Source organism: Scleropages formosus, chromosome 14 (genome assembly GCF_900964775.1).
Source record: "Scleropages formosus chromosome 14, fSclFor1.1, whole genome shotgun sequence".
NCBI classification, from domain to species: Eukaryota; Metazoa; Chordata; class Actinopteri; order Osteoglossiformes; family Osteoglossidae; genus Scleropages; species Scleropages formosus.
The window spans coordinates 986,960-1,012,493 of record NC_041819.1 but is presented as its reverse complement, the minus strand read 5'-3'; the positions used below and the strand labels follow the sequence as shown (position 1 = coordinate 1,012,493).

Genomic DNA, 25,534 nt, shown 5'->3' with positions numbered 1-25,534 from the left:
CTGATATGAAACTGCCTGTTACCTGAACTTTTCAGGACCTGATTATGAATATTTGTATAGTCAGATACAGGGGGGCGCAGGGGGTTGGACCTGGTCCTGCTCTCCGGTGGGTCTGGGGTTCGAGTCCTGCTTGGAGTGCCTTGCGGCGGACTGGCGTTCCGTCCTGGGTGTGTCCCCTCTCCCTCCAGCCTTACGCCCTGTGTTACCGGGTAGGCTCCGGTTCCCCGCGACCCCGTATGGGACAAGCGGTTCCGAAAAATGTGTGTGTATAGTCAGATATATATTACTGTTATTGTTAGATTAAATTTGTGAACTGGTACAGCTCCTGCACAATGTTTGTCCAGTATTCAGTAGAACTTGCTTCTGTGCATAGCATGATGTGTGTGGTTGTCCTATATCCAAAGTGAAAGGAAAGCAGCATTTATGTCATACAGATGGTGTCCCAGCCTGAAGTGGATGTCATAGTATTAATCAAATATATTCTTTCTCCGAAGGTGATTGGAGCGGGGGAAAAAAAAAACTTTCTCCCCATCCCTAGTCAAGTACAGAAATACCAACTCCTATTTCTCTGAAAAAGTGAGCAGATTGCCATCATCACTGTTTTGGCTTAATTATTTCTCCCTCCTACCGAACAACAGTTACTGGCATAAGTATTGGGTGGAACGTTAATTTATCGTGAGTTGAGTACATTGTTGTTCCAAAGCTTGTCTGTTCACTGTGTTAATAAAGCAAGCAGTTAGCTGCATTAACATTTATTTGTGTTTCTCCAAGGCGAGGTAGTGTTAAGATACCCACAGTAATTTACCAATTTCAGGGCAAATTCGTCGCTCACACAGGGCTGCTGCAACTGGAGGTGAAAATCGAACCTCAACCTGTGCCTTTGCGCTCCGACACAGCAGCACTAATGCTGTGCTACCAGCTGTTGGTCTGAACTTCGGTAAAAAGTAAGCAGGACATGTACGGTGTTTTTACCAAACGTAGACTATCAAAGCTTCACTGTTATGTTAATAAGCAGAGGTATTTATCCTGACACACACATCATTTGAACCGCTTGTGCCATATGGGGTCTCGGGAGGCTAACCCGGCAACACGGGGTAAGGCTGGAGGGGGAGGGGACACACCCAGGACGGGACGCCAGTCCGTCACAGGACACCCCAAGCGGGACTTAAACCCAGAGCGCAGGACCCGGTCCAACCCACTGCACCACCGCGCCCCCCTTATCCTGACACAGTAAGTCGCTAATACTAATAGCAACAATAGCCTGGTGCCTATGCAGGTGACGTCACCACAGCTCCCGTACAGGTAATGACATCAGGTGCCCCGTCGGTGGCCTCGCGCGCTGTGGGCGTTTTCGCGGTTCTGCGCGCTGCCGCAGGTGGGCCGCGAGCTCGGACGTCTAACATAACGGTAAAACTGCGCTGGAAGGTGAGGCTTCAGAAAAAAAAAAAAAAAAAAAAAGTTAATGTCATGAGGACGGTGGGTGAGTGCTATCGGGTTGTTGTACAAACTATGTAAGTATTTGATAGGACGTCGTTTCACAAGAACGTGTTTAACCGATTCAGCTGCTTCGCTGAGGGGAAAAACTCTTCACTTTTTTTTTTTTTTTTTTTTGGTGCGTTTTGTTGTAGTGAAATAGATTAGAAAGAAAAGGTAGAATATCGCTCGACATTGATTTCTAAGGCAAATTTGCTGTGATAAAATTGCAGTGAGTAACTGGCCCTTTTGTGCGACAGAGTTGAGTTGTTATTAATTCAAACGTATTAGAAGCATGTGTTAATAATTAATTGTGCTGTATATTTTTTTTTAATATTTCATGTTTTTAAACTCAGATCAGTAAAATTGTCTCCGGCTTTTGTTTTCACTCTCAGAGTACGGGAAGCACTTTCGTACACCGGCGTTAACTGGTTTAAAATTAGTTTTATTCCACAATGTGAATGTCGCTGGCTTTGTTTTTACATCGTTATGCATTATTATATTAGCCATCTCTGCGTTAGAGAAGTGGTAAATAGATTATACTTAACGGAGGTAACAAAGTACACGCTCACACCATCGGTTTGCCTAAACCGGAAGGAAGAACGTTTATTTACATACGTGCTTCATCAGAACACATCACGTACAACAAAGGTCATGTGATCGATACTTCACCGACATGAGAGCACACTGAATAGAATCTCCAACAATTATTTTATTATAACGTTTGTTTGCGAAAGTTCAGGAATTTCGGGATGCAGCACGTGCTGTGTTTGCTAAGGCGAGTTTTCCACTGAGCAGTAAAAGCTTCACCTAAATTGTTCTAAACATGTTCTTCCCTGTAGTTCTTAAAATCTTTTTAAAATTCAGAACTTTTAGGTGATTGTAAATATTTGGTTATTTTTCTCACAGACCGGAAATGGACAGCAGTTGCAGGTATGCACTTTGAAGAAGCTGATGGAGGTGGAGGTATTGATGGTCGTGGGAGCTCTGTTTTCCCTGCGTGCTGAGTACACAGGAACACAGCAGTAAGTGACATCTTCTCTCTGTCCCTCCCTGATCCCCCAACAGGGTTTGCGGGGATGTACGGTGGTGGAACTTCATCGAGTGACGGCAACTCCATCATGATCCGCCGTGTGTAGAAGAAGTTCTGGACGATGAAGCAGGTGCTCATTAAAGCCACAGGCAAGAAGGAGGACAAATACATGGTGGCCTCTGATGCTGACCTTGATGCTAAGCTCGAGGACGAGGTGTGTGTGTCTGTGTGCTTGTTAGTCTGTCCCTCTTCTTGTCACATCACACAATGGGCTGTTTCTACGCTTGGTGTTTACTTAGGGAAAATATGAGGCACGCTTCCTCTCCATGTGTTTTAATTTCTGCATTTGGCTGTATATTATCAGTCTATTAATTTAATTCAGTTGAAAGGCAAAGGGACAAAGGAGTGTTGTTACCCTTTTGTTGTTTTTGGCAAACAGGCAAGTTCGATAGACAGACTTGACTGAACTGTTTGGTCATTTCCCTTTCTTTTTTCACTTGTTCCCCGAAAGCTATTTTGTGCATTGTGCTGTTTTCATCTGTCAGAACAACTCAGTGTTGCAGTGCAGTGGAACTGGTGGAATAATCGTGGATGATGGAACTTAATGAAATGAAATCAAGTGTGTGCTTGGATGCAGGCACACATCTGTGTGGTCTCCTGCTCACTCCAGGCCTCATGCTGCCTTCTGCAGTTCTGAGTGTGGAAGATGGGTAATCTAACAGGATTTAATATTAATGAAGGATTTCAGTGTTAAAGTCCTCAGTGGTAGTTCGTGTAAAGTGTCTTGGTATATAACACTCACTTTCCTGGAAATTTGTATTTTTGTCTGTGAGTGAGTGAATGTTCTCTTAATTATAAGGTATAAATTATATAATTCATTGCAGCTGTCTGGTGACCAAAACATAAGCACAAAAACAATGCATTTGACTCTCCTTTTATGAGGACAGTAGGGATCAGGCTGAGTGAGTATTGGATTGTAATCGTGCATTTGGACTGGTTATTGTACCTGTTAATAACGGTGCTTTGCCTTGGTTTCTCCAGTGCAAACTTGCTTCTGTTGACATTTCGGGGTGATAAAATCCTTGAATCCTGTGAGTGGGCTAGGTTGAAGGTGTTACCTAAGTTAACAAACACTGTTTAATACCTACTTTAAGTAAGCTGGACTAGCAGAGAAGTTCACAATTGTGCTGCACTGTATGTTTAGACATGTGTTTTGAATCCTGGTCAATCTATGCAAAGTTTCCATGTTCTCCTCATGTTAGCATGGGTTTCCTTCAGATCTCCTGTTTCTTCCCATAGTTCAAAGACATGTGTTTTAGGAGGATCGGTAAGCTTAAATTGCCTATACTGTGTGAATGTATGTGTAGTTGAACAAATCTGTTACATTGCTCAGTTGTGTGATAGGCCTCTATTACTAAGTAGTTTAGTGCAGTGCATATAATACACTTGGTCCCTGATTTAGGAACTTTCATGTTATGAACATTTGACAATACAGACTTTTTTGAGAAGCCTTTTGACTGGCACACCTAATTCAAATCGTGCATCAAAGTGTCACTTGATGTGCAAACAAATAGCAATTGTGAATATTAAGTGCTGTCTTCATTTTTTTAAAAGCATAGAGAAGGTATAAAAAAAACCATGCTGGAGGTGAGCAAGCTGTAGATATATAATAGCTTTCACATCTGCTGTTAGTGAATTGCTGCCATCTTTTCATTCTGAACCTTCATGTCATATTTCCAGCTTCGTACAGTTGTCGTCTGTGCTTCAAAGTAAATGACATGCAACTTACATTATTTTTCTTTAAATTTCTTGTAATTATGCTTTTGCTTTTTATTATACTTGGATTCTGTATCGATGAATTCTGTGTTATGAGTGGAGTAAAAGAAGGGATTGTGGAATCACAGTTGAGCACCAATACCGTGGGCAGGGTTTGTTCTTACATTTACATTTATCCATTTAGTAGACACTTTTCTCCAAAGTGACGCACATCTTGGAGAAAATAAAATGTATGCATTACCTTAGGAGAAAGAGAGACATAGTTGCAGACATGTGACTATTAAGTAAACCTAGTTTTCTTTCCACTTTATGCACCCATGTTCATGGCGTGAGTAGGTGCATAAAACTCAGGATAGACGAATCCTGATCGCCTTCCAGCCGACTGCCTGTATCTGCACAACTACACAACAAGAATGCGCATCGGGAAAAAGCGGTAGCAGCAATAGACTTACCCAAAACATGAACTGCAGTGATGGACCTCCAGCACAAAATATAATGCATAGTGTAATGTCTTGTAAGTACCCCTGCTAGAGGACTCCAAATGCTTAGGGGTATACAAAAGGCATCCTGACTCGCCAGAGGACTTGGCTGTCTGCCTCCTGGTCTCCACCAGTTGCTGAATGAGGGAGGGAGAAAGTATTGCTCCACTGTGTTCCCATCCAAAAAATCATGCTATTAACTCCCAACCCTTATTTATTTAAATTAGGTCATGTAGCAGGTGTGGTTTTTTTTTTTTTTTTTTTTAGTGACTTCAGTGGTGTACTTACGTATTGTAAGTAGTGTACCTAGCATTGCAAGTCACCTTTGGTGAATAAGGTGTGGGCTGAGAGCACTATATAGTGTTCACTGGAAGATGCTTTGGAGAAAAGCATCTGCTAAATGAATAAACGTAAACAAAAGTCTTTTACCAGCAGAGGAAAAGTTGTTGATGCAGCATATACCTACATCTGTAGTTATGCAATTAATTGCCTGCTTCATGTCACATTCTTCTAACAAACTTTTAAAATAATTTGCACTGGGAGCTGTTGAATTAAGTTCATAGTCAAGAAGGTCAAAGGTGAGGTTAGTTTGTTATTGTATACCCATCAGTTTTAAGAAAAAATTGATGGTGCTGGATGGAAATTTCCTTTCATCAAGATCACAAGGTTTAAATTTTCAAGAGTATTTTTCCATATTGCATCATGGTAACTGTTGTGAGGGATAAGAATGTGAAAATTCATATCAGCATGAGAGAAGGAAGAGGTGTGTTTGTCAAATTTTAAACTCTAGAGCAACATGGAACTGAATTTGTAAGATCTCTCCTGTTTTTTTTTTTTTTTTTCCTCTCCCCTCTCAGTGCTTTCACTCTGTTCAGACCACCTGCACAGAACTACTGAAGGTGATTGAGAAATATCAACAGATGATCTCATGTAAGTGGACCAGGTGCTATTGTAAGACAGAGGTGGAGAGGAGACCAGTGGCTTTGTTATCCATCCATTATCGATAACTGCTTGGCCAATGCAAGGTCTTGGACATCCAAAGCCTATGCTTTGTGGGTTGTGTTGATGTTAAAAATTGTTCTTCCTTCTCTGTTTGGTTGCATGGGCTTTTAGACATCTCCAGGGAGGAGAATGAGCTGGGGCTCTTCCTGCTCCACCAAGCACAGCATGACTGGACAAAGGCAGGCAGGATAACGGAGACCACTGGCAAGGCTCTCCTGTCCTCTGCCAAGTTGAGGTAATTGCCTGGGTGATACAAACTCTTAAACTTCTCACTCTTCAAACATGTTGTGATTTGGTTAATGTTTCTCTGGGTGTTCTTCTGAAACTCGTCAAATCTGGGGGGGTCTGCGGTATTTAATCTTCCATTTCTAAAGCTCCCCCTTCCCCCCGATGGTCAGGCATACACTGGCAGCCCCAATACAGAGGATACATCAAGATGTGGGCACATTTCACCGACAGGCCATTGCTGACACCCTGCTGACAGTGACTGACATGGAGAGAGCGTGCACTGAATACAGGGGGGCTCTACTATGGATGCGGGATGTCTCCCAGGAGCTGGACCCTGACACCTACAAACAGCTGGAGAAGTTCCGCAAGGTGGGCATTAGTTCAAATCCCAGGAATGGCCTGCTGTCACACTTAAGAAAGATACTTATCCTGAATTGATGAAATAGATATTTAGCAGGGGGTGCATGTAAAAATCCAAGCTGCATAGAATGCATTTACATGTAATGGATAAAGGCATCTGTAAACTAATGGAAATGTATAGCAGGATGGGAATGGATGCTAGTATGATGCAAGGTAGCATAGAACTTAATCTAGTGAAATCAGCAGTACAGCAGGGCACAGTGGTTATGGTGCTGCATTTGCATGTTGGTAAAGGTGTACCGCTTTCAAACTCTTCAGATTAGTTTAATCTGACTTTTTCAGTGAATACCCAGGTGTATACAACAGTAAAAGTGTATATATAGTGCTAGTGTGAATGTTCTGAGTCTATCAAGCAGCAGAGGAACACTTACATTTATTCATTTAGCAGACGCATTTCTCCAAAGCTACGTGCATCTTACAGAAAAATAGCGAGTGCATTACATCAGGAGAAAGGGACTTGGATGCAGACATGTGATTCTAAAGCACAGTACATTTGTCACTTTCCACCATATAGGCCTAAACCAATATACATTACGCGGGAAGCTGCATAAAGGTTTATCCATAATTCAAGTGTTATTAGTTTACGTTGTTTTTATTGTCATTCCTCTGTATAGCTTGTATATAGTGGAACGAAATGTCCTTTGTCATTTATTTCAAAATTATTTAACGATCCTTTCCATGTTTATCATGGACTCTTAAGTGTCCTGCATCTCTGGGAACTTTTTCAGTAGTGCTGGGAAGACATGGTGGCTAATTTCTTGCTCAGATTTGTTACCTCAATACTTGGGGGGGGCGGACTACTTCCCAGCAGCTGCAGTCACTTTTCAGTGGAACGGTGTGTGTATATATAGTATAATTATGTATAACTGGGTGTTAGGCTTAATTCTTATAAATGATGCTGTTTTAGTCACTTTAAATGAAAATGGCTATTGAGTGACTGAAAGACATGGTGTAATTTTGTCACACTTTCCAGAGGGTAACTTAGAACCCCTGGCCAGCATACTGAAAGCTCACCTGTCTTTGCCATATCTTCCATATGGGTGAACGATCATCTGCATGCCTGCAACCAGACACCAGCATTTTCATATGCATTCCTTTCTCATAGAGCAGAATAAACTCACATATTGATGGCAATTTTAAGTCAAGCCAGTCAGATACTATCCTGAGGACAACACTGGCCCTGTAATGTTCTTTAGGTAGGAACACATTTTTCCTAAAGATGTCTTTACTTGTGGAGTTTTGGGTATGCTGATAAAGTTGAAATGTTTACCTGCAGAATACCTTCCCCACCACTAAATGGTGCTGTTAAACTGCATGTATACAGATGGATGGTCTGATAATCTCTTCCCTATTATGCAGCAGGAATGTTTTTTGATCTTTAGGAAAAGGAAATCTTTGTTTCTGTTTTTAAACTTCAGTCGCCACCACTGGCCTGTCAACATGAATCTCTTCCGTCTGGGAGCACACGCGAGGTCCAAGCTCAACATTAAAAGCTTTTATCCCCCGTTCTCCTCCAGGGAGGTCAGGAGGAAGGTTTTCCTAGAAGGAATGTCACAGCAGGATTGGGCTTGACAGGCTTGATCCTCTGTGAAGCCCAAAACCAACAGGACTGAGTAGGAGTTGAGTCTGGAACAATGGGACTGGTCTGGCCACCGGGGCCAGAGGAAGCATGGAATCCGGCTGTCAGCTGATGCCAGCGGGTATAGGGTGGGGGGGGTGCATAGATCAGCTTTGAGGAACGATTAGAACAGGAAGGTACGAGGGACTAAGGGACCAACAGCTGAGACTCGTATGGTTTCAGATTAAGGGCGCAACTCAGACGGCACAATACAGGCAGCAGGAGCTGATTCCCCTGTGATTTCTCTCATCTGGGATCAAATGGCATAGGTTGAGAGGTGACTGTTGGAGCAGACAGCGCTGTGATTTGTCACACCCACACCCGTCTACTGTGTGTAAAAGAGTGAGAATGTGAGTGTTATTAACCTTTAGTTAACAGACATACATGGAGTTTGACAGCACATTTTCAAACTTCAGTCAAAGCCAAAATGTCACACGCTTGCCTTATTTTATCATCACTGGTTATTTTCTGTGGTTGATGAATTCTATTCATCCTGCCTTTTTCTCTTCCATGGCCAGGTGCAGGCACAGGTGAGGACCACCAAGGTACAATTCGAAAGGCTGAAGAATGATATGTGCCAGAAAGTGGAAGTACTGGGTGTCAGCCGCTGCAACATGCTGTCACACTTGCTCAATACATACCAGGGATGACTAGCAGGGGACTCTGCGCAAGGAATTAATGCATACACGGCAGGCATTTTGGTTCAGATACTGGAAAAGCTCCTCCGTGAACCGCCACCTTATCGTGGTGGAGGGGTTTGAGTGCCTGAATGAGTCCAGGAGCTATGTTGTCTGGGGCTACATGCCCCTGGTAGGGTCTCCCATGGCAGACAGGTCCTGGATGAAAGACGAGACAAAGCGCGGTTCAAAAACCCCTTATGACGAAAAAATCAAGGCGTCCGTTTACCCCGCCCGGTATGGGGTCACCGGGGCCCCACCCTGGAGCCAGGCCTGGGGGGGGGGCTCGCATGCGAGCGCCTGGTGGCCAGGTCTATGCCCACGGGGCCTGGCCGGGCTCAGCCCGAAGCCAAGACGTGGAACCGCTCTTTGGTGGGCTCACCACCTGCCGGAGAAACCGTAAGGGGCCGGTGCGTTGTGATTTGGGCGGTGGTCGGGGCCGAGTGCCCGGCCGACCCAAACCTCGGGCGCCAACTCTGGTTTTTGGGACTTGGAATGTCACCTCACTGGCGGGGAAGGAGCCTGAGCTGGTGCGGGAAGTTGAGAGATACCGTCTAGATATAGTCGGGCTCACTTCCACTCACAGCTTGGGTTCTGGAACCACTCTACTCGATCGAGGGTGGACTCTCCACTATTCTGGCGTTGCCCAAGGTGAGAGGCGGCGGGCTGGTGTGGGCTTATTAATAGCCCCCCAGTTCAGCCGCCATGTGTTGGAGTCTACCCCGGTGAATGAGAGGGTCATCTCCCTACGCCTTCGGGTCAGGGAACGGTCTCTCACTGTCGTTTGTGCTTATGCGCCTAGCGGCAGTGTAGAGTACCCGGCCTTTTTAGAGTCCCTGGGGGGCGTGCTGGAAAGCGCTCCCACTGGGGACTCTGTCGTTCTACTGGGGGACTTTAACGCCCACGTGGGCAGCGACAGTGATACCTGGAGGGGCGTGATTGGGAGGAACGGCCTCCCTGATCTGAACCCGAGCGGTGAGTTGTTATTGGATTTCTGTGCTAGTCGCGGTTTATCCATAACGAACACCATGTTCATGCATAAGGGTGTCCACCAGTGCACTTGGCACCAGGACACCCTAGGTCGGAGGTCGATGATCGACTTTGTAGTCGTTTCTTCTGACCTTCGGCCATATGTCTTGGACACTCGGGTGAAGAGAGGGGCTGAGCTGTCAACTGATCACCACCTGGTGGTGAGTTGGATTCGATGGCGGGGGAAAAAGCTGGACAGACCTGGCAGGCCCAAACGCATAGTGAGGGTCTGTTGGGAACGTTTGGCGGAGGCCCCTGTCAGAGAGGTCTTCAACTCCCACCTCCGACAGAGCTTCAACCAGGTCCCGAGGGAGGTGGGGGACATTGAGTCCGAATGGACTATGTTCCGCTCCTCCATTGTCGGTGCGGCGGTTCGGAGCTGCGGCCATAAGGTCTCCGGTGCCTGTCGCGGCGGCAATCCCCGAACACGGTGGTGGACACCGGAAGTAAGGGATGCCGTCAAGCTGAAGAAGGAGTTCTATCGGGCCTGGCTGGCTCATGGGACTCCTGAAGCAGCTGACAGGTACCGACGGGCCAAACGGAGCGCGGCTCTGGCAGTCGCCGCGGCAAAAAACTCGGGCTTGGGAGGAGTTCGGTGAGGCCATGGAGGAAGACTTTCGGTCGGCCTCAAAGAGATTCTGGCAAACCGTCCGGCGACTCAGAGGGGGGAAGCGGTGTTCCACGAACACTGTTTACAGTGGAAGTGGTGCGCTGCTGACCTCAGCTGAGGATGTTCTCGGGCGGTGGAAGGAGTACTTTGAGGATCTCCTCAATCCCTCCGACACGCCTTCCGTAGAGGAAGCTGAGGCTGGGGACTCGGAGGGGGACTCGTCCATTACCCTGGCCGAAGTTGCTGAGGTAGTCAAAAAACTCCTCGGTGGCAAGGCTCCGGGGGTGGATGAGATCCGCCCCGAGTTTCTCAAGTCTCTGGATGTTGTGGGGCTGTCTTGGCTGACACGCCTCTGCAGCATCGCGTGGAGTTCGGGAACGGTGCCTCTGGACTGGCAGACCGGGGTGGTGGTCCCTCTTTTTAAGAAGGGGGACCGGAGATTGTGTTCCAACTACAGGGGGATCACACTCCTTAGCCTCCCTGGGAAAGTCTATGCCAGGGTACTGGAAAGGAGAATCCGACCGATAGTCGAACCTCGGATTCAGGAGGAGCAATGCGGTTTTCGCCCTGGCCGTGGAACACTGGACCAGCTCTATACCCTCACTAGGGTGTTGGAGGGTTCGTGGGAGTTTGCCCAACCAGTCCATATGTGTTTTGTGGACCTGGAGAAGGCATTCGACCGTGTCCCTCGTGGCATCCTGTGGGGGGTGCTTCGGGATTATGGGGTTCGGGGCTCGTTGCTACGGGCTGTTCGTTCCCTGTATGACCGGAGCAGGAGCTTGGTTCGCATTTCCGGCAGTAAGTCAGACCTGTTCCCGGTGCATGTTGGACTCCGCCAGGGCTGCCCTTTGTCACCGATTCTGTTCATTATTTTTAATGGACAGAATTTCTAGGCGCAGTCAGGGAACGGAGAGTGTCTGTTTTGGTGGCCGCGAGATCTCGTCTCTGCTTTTTGCGGACGATGTGGTCCTGTTGGCTTCATCAAGTCAAGACTTGCAGCGTGCACTGGGGAGGTTTGCAGCCGAGTGCGAAGCGGCGGGGATGAGAATCAGCACCTCCAAATCCGAGGCCATGGTTCTCAGTCGGAAAAAGGTGGATTGCTCCCTCCGGGTTAGGGGGGAGTTGCTCCCTCAAGTGGAGGAGTTTAAGTATCTTGGGGTCTTGTTCACGAGTGAGGGAAAAATGGAGCGGCAGGTCGACAGACGGATCGGTGCGGCGTCCGCAGTAATGCGGTCATTGTACCGGTCTGTTGTGGTGAAGAGGGAGCTGAGTCGTAAGGCGAAGCTCTCAATTTACCGGTCGATCTACGTTCCTACCCTCACCTATGGTCATGAACTCTGGATCATGACCGAAAGAATGAGATCGCGGATACAAGCGGCAGAAATGAGTTTCCTCCGCAGAGTGGCTGGGCGCACCCTTAGGGATAGGGTGAGGAGCTCAGTCACCCGGGAGGAGCTTGGAGTAGAGCCGCTGCTCCTCCGCATCGAGAGGAGCCAGTTGAGGTGGCTCGGGCATCTGTTCCGGATGCCTCCTGGACGCCTCCCTGGGGAGGTGCTCCGGGCTTGTCCCACTGGGAGGAGGCCTCGGGGCAGACCCAGGACACGTTGGAGAAACTATGTCTCCCGGCTGGCCTGGGAACGCCTTGGGGTTCCCCCAGAGGAACTGGAGGAGGTGTGCGGGGAGAGGGATGTCTGGAGGACTCTGCTCGGACTGCTGCCCCCGCGACCCGGCCCCGGATAGCGGAGGAAGATGATGATGATGATGATGAACTATATTTATAACCATGACTGCTTAAAAGTAATTTCTGGCTCCTGGGAAGATGACCTGCTAAAATCTACAGTTGAGACCTGAAATTCTTCTTGGACTGATGGCATCGGCAGACTGGATAAGTAAGAGATAGGCCACTGCAGCGTATAAAAGTCTCTCTCTCTCTCTCTCTCTCACTCACACACACACACACACACACACACACACACACACACCAAGCAAAAACACCCAGCAGTGCAGCTGCAGTGAAGTATCAATGGTGTCGGGAGAAATATGACAATGTGTGAGCCCTAGTACTCAGCACATCAGCATGAGTACAAAGAATGCTCCCTGTAAGTAATCACCAGCTTAATGTGTGCAGAATACACAGATAGCAGAAAGTGGTGGAAACTAAAAGTTGCAAGACAAAATTATCACCAGATGTGGCATCTTTACCCTTCCCACAGAGTTCTGTGGAGCTAGATCCAAAAGGCCCACTTTGTGCAGCCAAGGGATGTGAAAGGAGATCTGACTGTTTCTGGCATTGGGGGTCAGAGGTTACAGGCAGAAGATCACTGCATGTGCTGGTCTTATCAAGGTGGTCAAAACAGGTCATGTGTGTCTGCATCATATAAAAGAACAATTTCTTCCCTGAGGCAGTCAGGTTACTCAATACCCTGCTGCCTCGCAACACTCACCAGGCGCAGTCAAACAGCTAACCCAGAATGACTCCACACACTGCAAACAGTTTACAGCCCGTGTCCTGTGTATTTATTGCCCTGCACTCGTCTCACACTTGTGTATTTGTACTTTATGTAGTCCTGCGTACTGTTCTGTGTTGCATCACAGTCTCCGGAGAAACAACAGTTCGTTCCACTGTATACAATCTATAGGAATGACAAAAACCACTTGAACTTGAATATGAGTAAATGGACGCACACACACATACATTTTGACCAATAGACAAAGAGAATTAAACTAAAATAGAAACATGCCAAAAATACGGTTTCTATCATGGTTTCCACATGGCAGGGATAAATAAATAAACAAACAAACAAACAAGCAAGCAAGCTCAATTTGCCAGTAAGAGAACCCTCCTGTGACTCACCAGAATTCATCCTGGAACAGTTGGCGACATCCTGATTTGGTTCATCATTCCCATTGATAGATACTGCACCAAAAGACCAGAACCATTTGATGGACAGCCACATAAACTGTTGGTATTCAAAGCCATATGATCATGTGACCACAAGTTTGCATTCCACAGAAGGGTCACCTGATTACCTCATGAATTTTCACAGAAGTCCTGAGTTGAATCAGACAAGGTTTCATGTCTGGATCAACAGCAGGATTTTAAGCCTTGGGCATGCAGCCAGCTTTTACACTTGTGTTCAACAGGAGCACTTTACTCACTTGAAATCTTTACATTTTAATGGACTGTACCATCTGAGACGAGGTCACCTGGTTTTTCTTTGCACAGGGAAAGTAATCTGGGGAGAGAAGGAAGATGGGGGTAAGGGGACACCGTGGCTTTCAAATAGTGGCTGCACCTGAATGAAAGGACCACCTCAGAGGGAAAACTAGTCTGTACAAAACAGATGTAGAACTAACATCACTATTCTGGCTTTCTTCCTCTCAAGCCCATGTCTTAACTGTTTAACAAATGCTTTAGCACACAGCTTTAAACTGTTAAATTTTTTTATTGGTGGCACAGCGAGTAGCGCTGCTGTCTCACAGCACCTGGGTGGTGTGAGAGGACATGGGTTCGATCCCTGCTCAGTCTGTGTGAAGTTTGCATGTTCTCCCCATGTCTGCGTGGGTTTCCTCCAGGTGCTCCGGTTTCCTCCCACAGTCCAAAGACATGCTGTTCAGGTTCCCCCATAGTGTGTGAGTGACACAGACAGAGTGTGTTTCACTGATGTATGGATGAGCGACCCAGTGTAAGTAGTGTATCTAGCAGTGTAAGTCACCTTGGTAAATAAGGTGTGTGGGCTAGTAACACTACATAGTATGCATTGTAAGTCGCTTTGGAGAAAAGCATCTGCTAAGTGAATAAATGTAAATTGAAGAATTCCTGATGAGTCTTGATCCTATTAGCAGCTTGGTACATAACAAAGACAACATTGTACATTACAGTAAAGGACACAGTCGATTATATGCTGTGTGTGTGTGTGTGTGTGTGTGTGTGTGTGTGTGTGTGTGTGTGTGTGTGTGTGTGTGTGTGTGTGTGTGTGTGTGTGAGCTTTTGAAAGGCAACAATGTTATGAATACCTGTAAATTGACTTAAGTCTTTTTTCAGTCTAGAATGCCCAGGCAGCCACTGGCACTGATATCCAGAGTCCCCCACCCTTGCCTTTGAGTTGGGAGCTTTTTGTTCTTTTCCTCCATGGCCAGTAGACTTAAAGTTTTAATAATTGCATAGTTATTGCAGTAATTTAATCTATAGCCAATCTTTTATTTGTATTATGCCTCTGATCCCTTGTTCCTTGTTCTCTGATCCTGAGTCACTGTGTGAGAAGAGTGCTCTATAAGAAGTGTGTGTGCATATAGTATGTGTGTCTGTGTCTGTGTGTGTGTGTGTGTGTGTGTGTGTGTGTGTGCGTGTGTGTGTGTGTGTGCATACACATGTGCTCTCACAGTTCTGCCAGCATCTGATCAGCATGCTTCTCTTTCTCCTCCTCACTGTTCCCTTCTCTCTGTTGTTCCAAGGGATCCTGCAAGTCCTAATATGAGATCAAGAGTCATCACTGAACATTGAGAATGCACTTATAATACACCCAGATATAAAACAGACAGCAAATGAGAATAGCTGATGCTCCATCTGACCACCAAACCAACATGCTCTCAGCAGTAGTACCTGGAGGACAGTGAACTTGTACGGCTCACAACCTCTGAATGCCTCCTGGATGGCAGCCATTGCCTGTGAGGTCTGCTTCCAGAACTGCAACAAAGTGGCCTGGGGACACAGAGTGGATCATGGGGCTTGTGGACAGGAAATTTGTATGTTATAAAACAAACAGAGAAAAATGTGGTACTGAACACCAAAATTTTTGTTTTATCATTCTGGCCAATGAAATGTCTATAAAAATCATTCTGAGGTCATTGGTGGGCAGTGGAACTGATTTTATTAGCAGGTGCTTTTATTCAAAGTGCCTTGTAGGCCTGAACCTCATTTGTGCAGTCAGGGTATTTACTAGAGCTACTAAAGCTAACTGCCTTGCTCAAAGACATTTAAACTCATGTATCTTTTCCAGTATCCATCCATCTTCCTCCGCTTTTATCTGGGGCCGGGTCGCGGGGGCAGCAGTCCGAGCAGAGTCCGAAGGCGCAGGGAGACGACCCTCTCATTCACCAGGGTAGACTCCAACACATGCGGCCAAACTGGGGGGCTATTAATAAGCCCACACCTGCCCGCCGCCTCTCACCCTGGGCAACGCCAGAATAGTGGAGAGTCCACCCTTGGTCGAGAAGAGTGGTTCCAGAACCCAAGCTGTGAGTGGAAGTGAGCCCGACTATATCTAGACGGTATCTCTCAACCTCCTGCACCAGCTCAGGCTCCTTCCCCGCCAGTGAGGTGACATTCCAAGTCCCAAAAACCAGAGTTGGCGCCCAAGGTTTGGGTCGGCCAGGCACTCGGCCCCGACCACCGCCCAAATCACAATGCACCGGCCCCTTACGGTCTCTCGGGCAGGTGGTGAGCCCACCGAAGAGCGGCTCCACGTCTTGGCTTCGGGCTGAGCCCGGCCAGGCCCCGTGGGCATAGACCTGGCCACCAGGCGCTCGCATGCGAGCCCCCCCCAGGCCTGGCTCCAGGATGGGGCCCCGGTGACCCCATACTGGGCGGGGTAAACGAAAGCCTTGGTTTTAGTTTCTTCATAAGGGGCTTTTGAACTGCACTTTGTCTCGTCTGTCATCCAGGACCTGTTTGCCATGGGAGACCCTACCAGGGGCATATAGCCCCAGGCAACATAGCTCCTGGAGTCATTCAGGCACTCAAACCCCTCCACCACAGTAAGGTGGCGGTTCACAGAGGGGTATAAATATAGTTGAAATTTATTAATTTAGCAGATGCCTTTGATCAAAAGCAGCCAGTAGTGTAAGAACATACAGGTGCAGTAAGTGCATTCAAATAAAAGTACAATTAGGCACAGTAAAGTTTGAGTTTGGTTACATTCCACATGGTGTGTTGTTGTCACGAACCACGTTGCAGCCTTTCAAGTTCGCAAATGACGAGACCGACTCCTGGGTTTCTAACAAAACGTTACATTTAATTAAAAATACCAACAAATATCCGTCGCTTCACTTGTACACTCTGAGGCAGTACACTCTTCTTCACTACTTCTTTTTGCATTTTACGCAAAACGACCAAGGAACGTAATTAACGTATGGACATCTAGTGGCAGTTCTAGAAATCGCATTTCAAATTGTACAATTAAACTCAATGCCAATCATTCATCAGCAATTACAAGTTGACAACCAAATACAAACAATAAAATACAACATCCTCCCCCCCTATGAAGACCGTAACACCATCAAATTTCTAAAGGATATAAACGCTGAACAGGTCTTCTTAACACAGTCCCAGCTGGAAGATGCACAGTGCACGACCTCACACGTCCATCTCTGCCTGGGATCAGCTCCTTTATTATCCCAGTTTTCCAGATCTGTCGTGGCATTCGGTCATCTCCAACCAAGACCAGATCTCCTTCCTTTAGTGGAGTAGGAGGGGGTATCTTATTGGCATGTGCAGACTTCAAGTCTAACAGATACTCCGTTCTCCATCGCTTCCAGTACTCATTCAGAAGCCTCTGACGATATTTCCATCTTCGTGTGAGTTCCTCTTTGCCAACGTTGTGGCTTGACTCTCAATGTGGAAAGACTTTGGTGGTAAAGAAGTAAGTCTTTTCCCAACAAGAAAATGTGCTGGTGTCAACGGTTGAGGCTCTTCCAACTCACTGTACACAAATGTGAGCGGCCTTGAATTGACTATAGCCTCCACCTCTGTCAACAACGAAGACAATTCTTCAAAACTCAGTGAAGCTCTCCCCATCACTCTTTTCAGGCTTGTTTTCACTGATCGGATTAACCGTTCCCAGAATCCACCCCACCAAGGTGCTCTTTCTGCAATGAACTTCCACCTGATGCCGTTTGAGGAAAAATATTCCTGAAGCTCAGGCTCTTTAATTGCTGCCCAGAGTTCTCTGAGATCATGATCAGCCCTTTTGAAGGTTTGAGCATTGTCTGAGTAGATGACTCTACAGAGGCCACGCCTGGACACGAACCTTTTTAGAGCCAGGAGGAATTTTTCTGTGGACAAGTCTGACACCAACTCTAAGTGTAACCGCTCGCGTCACAGCACAGGTGAACAATGCAATGTATGCCTTTTCTACGGTGGTCCGAGTTTTCACATAAAGAGGGCCAGCAAAGTCAGTGCCTGTAATTTCAAATGGAGGCGCTTCAACAATCCTGTCCCTCGGTAGGGGTGCAGTCACCTGCTGAGCTGGGGTTGCTGTGAACCTTTTGCAGATCATGCAGGCAGATATGATCTTCTTTACCTTCCGTCTGGCACCTGGGATCCAGTATCTTTCTCTCAGCTGGACCAATGTGTCCCTGACCCCTGAATGCATTACCTTGTTGTGGCAACACATAACCAGCATGTCAGACAGTCGGTGGTTGGTAGGTAGCAGCCATGGATGCTGCTCTCTCTCACTCAATCTTGACTGTTGCAACCTTCCTCCCACACATATTACTCCGTACTCATCAAGGAAAGGGTTAAGGTCTCTGATTTTTGAGTCCTTGTGAATATTCTGCCCTGTCTTCAATTCATTTATTTCTCTGGCAAACACCTTGCCTTGTGCCTCCTGAATCCACAATCTTTCAGCTTCTGACAGTTCCTCTGCTGTGAGGTCTCCTTGTTTCTTGTCTTGAGCACGACAATTATGGACAAATCGTCTGATCCAAGCAGTGACTCTTAAAACAGTGGTAAGCTTACTGAATGCTTCTAGTTGTAGTAGTGGTTCAGATTGAGTCACTTCAGTGTTGCTAAGCTGGACTGTCACTTGACATGGCTTCATCTCAGACTTCAATTCTTCCTCAGAACACCCTTCCACTGTTGATTCTGGTTGTGTTGGTGATGTTAGGAAAGGTGGACCTGACCACCACAACCCATCTCCTTTCAGCTTGGATGCTGTCTGTCCTCTTGTGATAAGGTCCGCTGGGTTGAGCTTACCACAACAATGTGACCATGATTCTGGTGCTGTCAGTGACTGTATTTCTGTGACTCTGTTCGCAACGAACTGCTTCCATTTTTGTGCTGAGCCACGAATCCACTGAATAACTATCATGGAATCTGACCACAAACAAAGCTGGGATGGCATCATGTTCAGAATCTTTAACAAGTTGCTCCCTACTCTAGCTCCAACTAAAGCTCCCATCAACTCCAAACGTGGTAGAGTTAGTTTCCTTATGGGAGCCACTCTCGATTTGGATGCAACAAAACTGGTGACAGTTCTTCCATCCTTAGTTCGTCCTTGGAGGTATGCAACTGCTCCATATGCCCTTTCACTGGCATCACTGAAGACATGAAGAAGTGGGGATTGCGCATTCTGCCAGTCGCTTACTCCGTACCACCTCGGAATGGCAATCTGATGCAGCTGTGGGAGCTCCATGCACCATTGTTGCCACTCATGACTGAGGTCTTCTGGCAGCTCCTCGTCCCATCCTAAGCCCCTTTGCCACATGTCTTGGAAAAGGCACTTAACTCGTATAGTGAATGGTGCCAGGAAACCTATGGGATTGAATATTCTAGCTGATGATTTTAGGACGCTTCTTTTCGTGTTACCCTGCTCCTTTAAGATGCTCATCAGTTGTCTAAGGTCAAAGACAAAATCATCACTAGCTGGCCTCCACACCAACCCAAGCACCTTTAGCACGCAACCATGTGCTTCAGGTTCTGGCATACATTCAAATCCACGATTCAGCCACTTAGCCTTCAGTTCTGCGGAATTCGTCGTCCACTTACACAAGTTCATGCTGGCTGTGGACAAGATCTCCTTTGCTCCTGATGTCAACATATAAGCCTCGTCAATATCCTCTGCGCTGGCAATCAGATCATCTACATAAAGGCAGGTTTCTAGAATGTTAACAGCATGTGGATGGCTGTTTCTGTACCCTTGTAGATGATGCCGGATAGTGGCTGCTAGCAGGAATGGGCTTGAAGAAACCCCAAACACGACACGAGTCATCCTCATCTTGCGTGGCCTTGTGTTCTCAGTGTCAGGTGGTCCTGTTATCCATAAAAATCTTAAGGCATCTCTGTCTTTCGTTGCAATGGATATCTGTAGGAAAGCCCTTGTAATGTCTGCTGTGAATGCAACTGGATGCAGTCTAAATTTCACTAAAATGCTTAAAAGGTCTGGATTAAGGTTTGGACCGGTCAGTAAACAATCGTTAAGAGATGGACTGCCACGCTCATGAGAGGAGGCATCAAAGACCACTCTCAGTTTAGTTGTCATTTTGTCTTCTCTGATAACAGCATGATGGGGCAAGTAATACATTACATTGTCCTCCGTCACCTGTGAACAGTTGTTTTCTGGGACATCTTCACACACCCCCTGCTGTAGATAATCCTCAATGACATCATTGTATCTCTTGAACAATACTACATCGGTTCTCAGTTTCCTCTGCAGTCCATCGAGTCTTTTCTGGGCAATTCTGAAATTGTCTGGGAGGTGTGGGGCATTTTGCTTCCACGGTAACCCTACCTCATATCGCCCTCCAATATATTTGACTGACTCCTCAAAGCTCTGTCTAGCTTCGCGGTCATCTGCGCTGTCCCCATCTCCCTGTGTTATGCCAAGGGAATCCAATTCCCAGAACATGCGCAGCTGCTTTGAGACTTCATTGCATTCACTTATTCCAATGTTCATACAAGCAACCTCACCCATATTTGAAGCAGAGACTGGTCCCTGTACTGCCCAGCCAAATATTGTTTCTACAGCTACTAGGGCTTCTGATATTCGCTCTACTCTTCCTGACAATATCCTCCAGTAGTAATCGGCGCCAATCAGTACGGATATTTCTGGCTCTTCCCTGCTATCGACTGAGACATCTGCTAGTGGTAGGCCTCTCTTCTCTAGCTGGTGTCGAATGTGTTCACCAGGCACCTTCATAATTGCAGTGCACACTTGCGGTGTCTCAATGGCTTCAATCTCTATTTTCTGTTCCTTATTCCAGACATTCTCCAGCACTAATTTTACAACATTTCTCACAGCCGTTACCGGGTTCTCACAACCAAAGGTATGCAACTTTAGAGTCTCCCTCCTTTGAACTGGCAGACCCAAAATCTTTACCTGCTTCTCGTGGATGAAACTTTGTTGGCTCCCACCATCCATTAAACAGCGCACCGCCTTCCGTCCGCTGGGTCCTTCAGTCCATGCTCTCACTGTTTGCAAGAGCACAGTATTCTGACCCTTCGTGTGTGTGTTTGCAGTACGGGGCATAACGGATGAAATTAGTGCATCTGTAGAACCTTCAGTGTCATTGGGGGCTTCTGCTTGTTTGGCCTTGTCACACAATGTAGCGTGGTGTCTTCTGCCACAAGCAGTGCATGACACACCCTTTGTTTTGCAAACCTTTGCGATGTGTCGTGGTCGTAGGCAAATAAAGCACCTCCCCATTTTCTTTAATTTCTCTTTTCGGGTGTTCACTGTGTCATCCGTGCACGCTTCTGATTTGTGGCTTGTGCTATCACAGAATATGCAAGTAAGAGGTGCGGTCGAACTGCCTGTGTGGAGAGCTGCGGCTGTAGGCACATTTGCCCTTCTGACCCTTGTCTCGCTCCGTACATCTACTTTACAGTGTTGCTTGTGAGAAGCCTGTGCATCCTTGGTTATGGTTCCTGCGTTAGTCAAGTGCATCGCACGCTCTCTACTTTCAACCTCCCATTGCAGAAAAGTAACAAGCTCGAGAACCTTCCATTCATGACCTGGACTCATTTTGCGGGTGTATTCAAGGGCAAGATCGTCTGGTATCATTTGAAGCAGTATGGGGCACAATAATCCTCCATAAGTGTCTGATACGACACCTAAGGATTCTAAACTTCTGATCTGTACCTCACACTCGTCATACAGTCGTCTTAATGCTTCAACGTCGGAAGATTTCTTTATTGGAGTCAACTTCAATAATTTGGACATGTGCGCACTCACCACAAGGTCCTTTCTTCCAAATCTTTCCTTCAGCATATCAACTGCTGTGTCATAATTGCTGTCCGATATCTTTAATCCTGCAACAGCTCGGGCAGCAGGTCCAGCGAGGTATGACTTCAAGTAAGCAAATTTCTCCGTTTTGCTTAATTCTCTGTTTTCATGGATAGCAGTTTCAAACTGATCCCAGAACTCTTGCCAAAGACATACTTCTCCGTTAAATTTACTTATAGACAGCTTCGGTAATTTCACCGATGATCTATTAGTTAATCTGTCTGTATGCGTACTCACATCACTTACCCGGGCCGCCCTTACTCCCTCCGCCGCTTCAGTCTGACGTTCAATCAGCCTGGCAGCACGGGTTTTCCACAGACTGATGTGGTCCTGATAGTCTGCGGTTTTCGCGACATCTGCATCTAGCTCGTCTATTGGTATTTCGTCTTCTATGTCTTTATCCAATTCGCGGAGATTCTCCTCCTTAATGGAGAGCATGGACAACAACTCTCTCAAACGGTTGCAATTCACGTTGTCCTTACATGTTTCTTCTTCTAGAGACCGCAGTAGTTTCGTTGCGGATGCCCGCAAAACTCCGCGTTTATGTTTCAGCCTCTGTAGTCGGTCCGACATTTTCTCTTTCACCTTTTACTTCGCGGCTAGGTGCAACGAGCTATCCGTTTAGTTCGCCTCTTCCCGGGTTTTGGCACCAAAAAATGTTGTTGTCACGAACCACGTTGTAGCCTTTCAAGTTCGCAAATGACGAGACCGACTCCTGGGTTTCTAACAAAACGTTACATTTAATTAAAAATACCAACAAATATCCGTCGCTCCACTTGTACACTCTGAGGCAGTACACTCTTCTTCACTACTTCTTTTTGCATTTTACGCAAAACGACCAAGGAACGTAATTAACGTATGGACATCTAGTGGCAGTTCTAGAAATCGCATTTCAAATTGTACAATTAAACTCAATGCCAATCATTCATCAGCAATTACAAGTTGACAACCAAATACAAACAATAAAATACAACATCGTGTACCGAGGGGGAATCAAACTAAACCGAGGGAGTAACTCATAAATCCAAAGATCCACAGTAAATACGCACACCCAGAAATGCCAGTATAACATGGTGTTAATATGTAAGTGAATCCAAGTGCCTGTCTGCTTGTAGTTGCTCATGAACAGGATAAAGAGGATTGTGAAGGGATGTCCTCCCTGCAAGACCACCTCAACCTGGGCCCTTCTTGAAGTGCAGAGTTCACCTGTGAGTGGCAGGATGCCTTTGGGGCCTTCAGTCCCAGACCAGCCTTCTCTATGGGTGCTTCTGCCAAACCGCAAACCTTCTATCCATTTCACTTTTCTGGGCCTGCTGGATTCCTGCCCTCTCAGCTGTTGGACCACAACTTGAGCTCCACAGGTGTGTTGCTGTCAGGCATGAGGATATTGGCACAGCACAACCATCATGTGTTTCAATAAGCATTTATAAAGATTGTGGAGTTACTGCTGTGTTATAAAGAAAGAACAGTCCTACTGTTAGGGGTCAAATGATGTAGCATGAGATGGTAGATACCATGATCAGGAAAGATAGATATCCTCTTTTGTCTGCTTCAGTTCCATTTATACATTGTTTGCTTTGTTTCCATATGCCGTGTATGTCTTTGTATTGGCTTGTGCTTATAATATGGCTCTTGGTGAAACAACCTTGAAGCTCCTTAGTAGCAGTGCCTGATGAAAGCTACTGAAAACTGGCTGTAAGTTATTTCTGTTCAGCTGCTGATTTGACAAAACCACCACATTAGCTGAGACCCACATACTGAATGTACACATCTCCTTGTACTTGTAGGCTGGACAGTCCCATCCCTGTTTCACGTTCCACCAATACAGTCCACGCAGCCTGCTGATGTAGTCCCGCCCTTTCTGAGTTCCTCTACAATAGCTGCCAATGGTGAGAACTTACTGCATCATAAAGCCTGCATCATGTGTTTTTGTGTGTCCAGTTTTCTCAGCTGAGCTGCTGCGATGACAGTGCACTTTCTGCAGCCATGCTGCTGACAGTGACCGGACAGCCTGGGGGCCTCTGGGGCCCCCCACACCAAACTGTCCTCCGTGTGAAAGCTGGAGCCTCGGTGTTCTCAAAGGCGGGAGCCTCTCAGCCTGCATGACTGCACCTTTTCACACACCTCTGCATCCACCCCCAGCCCTTATTTCTCTAATAACACCCGCATTCCACAACCAACCCTTTTTGTGCATACTCAAGTTAATGAAAACAAAACAAACTCAAACTGTCAATGGCGACTGATTAAATATCAGGAACTAGTTGATTAAGGAAAAGCATTTTTTGGGATCAGATAGAAGAGGTATATACCTTTGCTGAAGGAGTCTGAGAGAAGTGAAAGTTACTCTACTCAGTCCAGGGTCCTGCTGAAAACACAAGAAGGAGAGCGGACACCTTGAGCGTTGCCCTTCACAAGGTGCAGTGCACAGCTGCTGTGTCATCAGTGGACCACTGGGTGGTGCTTAGCTCCTGAAGACCAAAATCAGCCATACAGGTTCCTATGTGGAAGTGAGAATCTTGCATGATATCTGAACTGGAGCAAATGCTAAGGATGCTCGTCTGTAATTTGTGAAATACTGGCTGCAATTTCATTCTGTTCATTGTAGAATTCTGCATGATTTAAAAAATTTCCTAGTTATGTAACATTTGCAACTGGGTGTGGGATATAAGAAATTCCAGATGTTGAGATTGTAGTTTTTTTTGTTAAAGCTTGTGGAGCTAAAATAAAATTGTATTGAAAATTTTTTTCTTTAAAACTGCTTGAAGGAACACAGCAGTATGAAGTCTTTTCATATGAACCCAAAGCTCAGCAGGACTGGTCCTTGAGAGCCATAGGGCATGCAGGTTTTCATTCCAAACAAGTTTTTTAATTATTCATTCTTGTTTGGGATTTTCACTGAATCCATTGCAGGATTTAAAAGATGTCCAACAAAATGCACCAGTAAAGAACTGGTTTACATGTTGTAATTCCTAATTACCCTTGCTGTTTATTCCAGGGTGCATGCAGTTTGGATGTTTCTTCTGACTAAACTGCAATTTAGTTGCTATTTTCAAATATACTGTGTCTGTTTACGCATCAAAACATGGGAGGTAATTGTATAATTAAGGAGGAGAAAAAGCTTTATATACACAGACCATCAGGAATTCAGACTGAGGCTTCCAACACAATAAGTGATGGTTGAGACCCACCATCCCTCACTCTGTATCATTCTCCATCCTACACAGTGCCCAGGAGTTTGCCACAGGACATGTCATCCTGGTTCAACCTTCTGGCTGACCTGGACCCGCTGTCCAACCCAGATGCCATTGGTCCCTCTACCGAAAACCTGCCCAGCGCCTGAGGTGGGATCCATGGAGCAGGACATCTGCGAGATGTCAAGTGAGCATAATGTTTCTCTCACATGCTAATACATGCAGAATATGACATTGTGCAGTTGAAAACTCCTCATGCCTGACTTCGGTTCTGCCACAAAACATAATGAATGGGATGATTGAGCTCTTGTGCTAGACTTTTTAAAAATGTTCAAGCAAGAATGAATAAACCTGATGTCAATCAATGTATCTCAGCTTTGTGTGTCAGAGAATGAATTTGAGGAAACCCTCTGGGTGCTCTCTTTAACCAGCAATGCTGGACTTTGAACTAGGTAGTTAAAATATTCCGTGTCTGTGTCCTGAACATGCTGGAGTTTTGCAGTCTGGTTTACCTGCTTGCATATATTTTTATACTTTTCTTTTGCCTTTTATTGAGCACTGTAACTGATGCTGCTGTTCTATACACAGTACAGTAAAATGTAGTGTCAGTTTTGTAAATGTTACCGTTACCAGTGAAGGCAAGGGTTAAGGAGTATATTGCCATATGGCGGGATGTGATTCAAGAATTGTATTGAATTAAAACAAAATGCTGTGCAAATGATTTACCATAATTAATCACAATCTGAGTTTTATACCACAGTAGAATTTGGGGACAAGTATATCACAGCAGTATTTTTTAATAGATAATATAACATTAGACCCATTTTTTACACTGGCAAAATGCATTGAAATGAGGTTTATGGCTGCCATGCTGAAAACTTGAACAAGGTGGGGGAAGATCATGAAAGATCATAGTCACCCTGCATGGGCACTTTTCTCTGCCATCCGCAAAGCAGCTCAGGTCTATTCGAACCCGCACTGCTAGGTACAGTAAC

General features: G+C 46.1%; 1 protein-coding gene across 1 annotated transcript; it reads left to right on the top strand.

Moving 5' to 3' along the window:
* The first annotated feature begins 1,284 nt into the window (after positions 1 to 1,284).
* LOC108942208 (islet cell autoantigen 1-like protein) lies at positions 1,285 to 24,590 on the top strand. Its single transcript, XM_018765360.1, has 10 exons — positions 1,285 to 1,425; positions 2,383 to 2,439; positions 2,542 to 2,720; positions 5,619 to 5,691; positions 5,875 to 5,998; positions 6,162 to 6,360; positions 8,548 to 8,559; positions 22,464 to 22,709; positions 23,136 to 23,237; positions 24,573 to 24,590. The coding sequence occupies exons 3-8, from the start codon at positions 2,628 to 2,630 to the stop codon at positions 22,698 to 22,700; spliced, it is 738 nt and encodes a 245-aa protein (XP_018620876.1). The 5' UTR covers positions 1,285 to 1,425; positions 2,383 to 2,439; positions 2,542 to 2,627; the 3' UTR covers positions 22,701 to 22,709; positions 23,136 to 23,237; positions 24,573 to 24,590.
* The last annotated feature ends 944 nt before the right edge of the window (positions 24,591 to 25,534 follow it).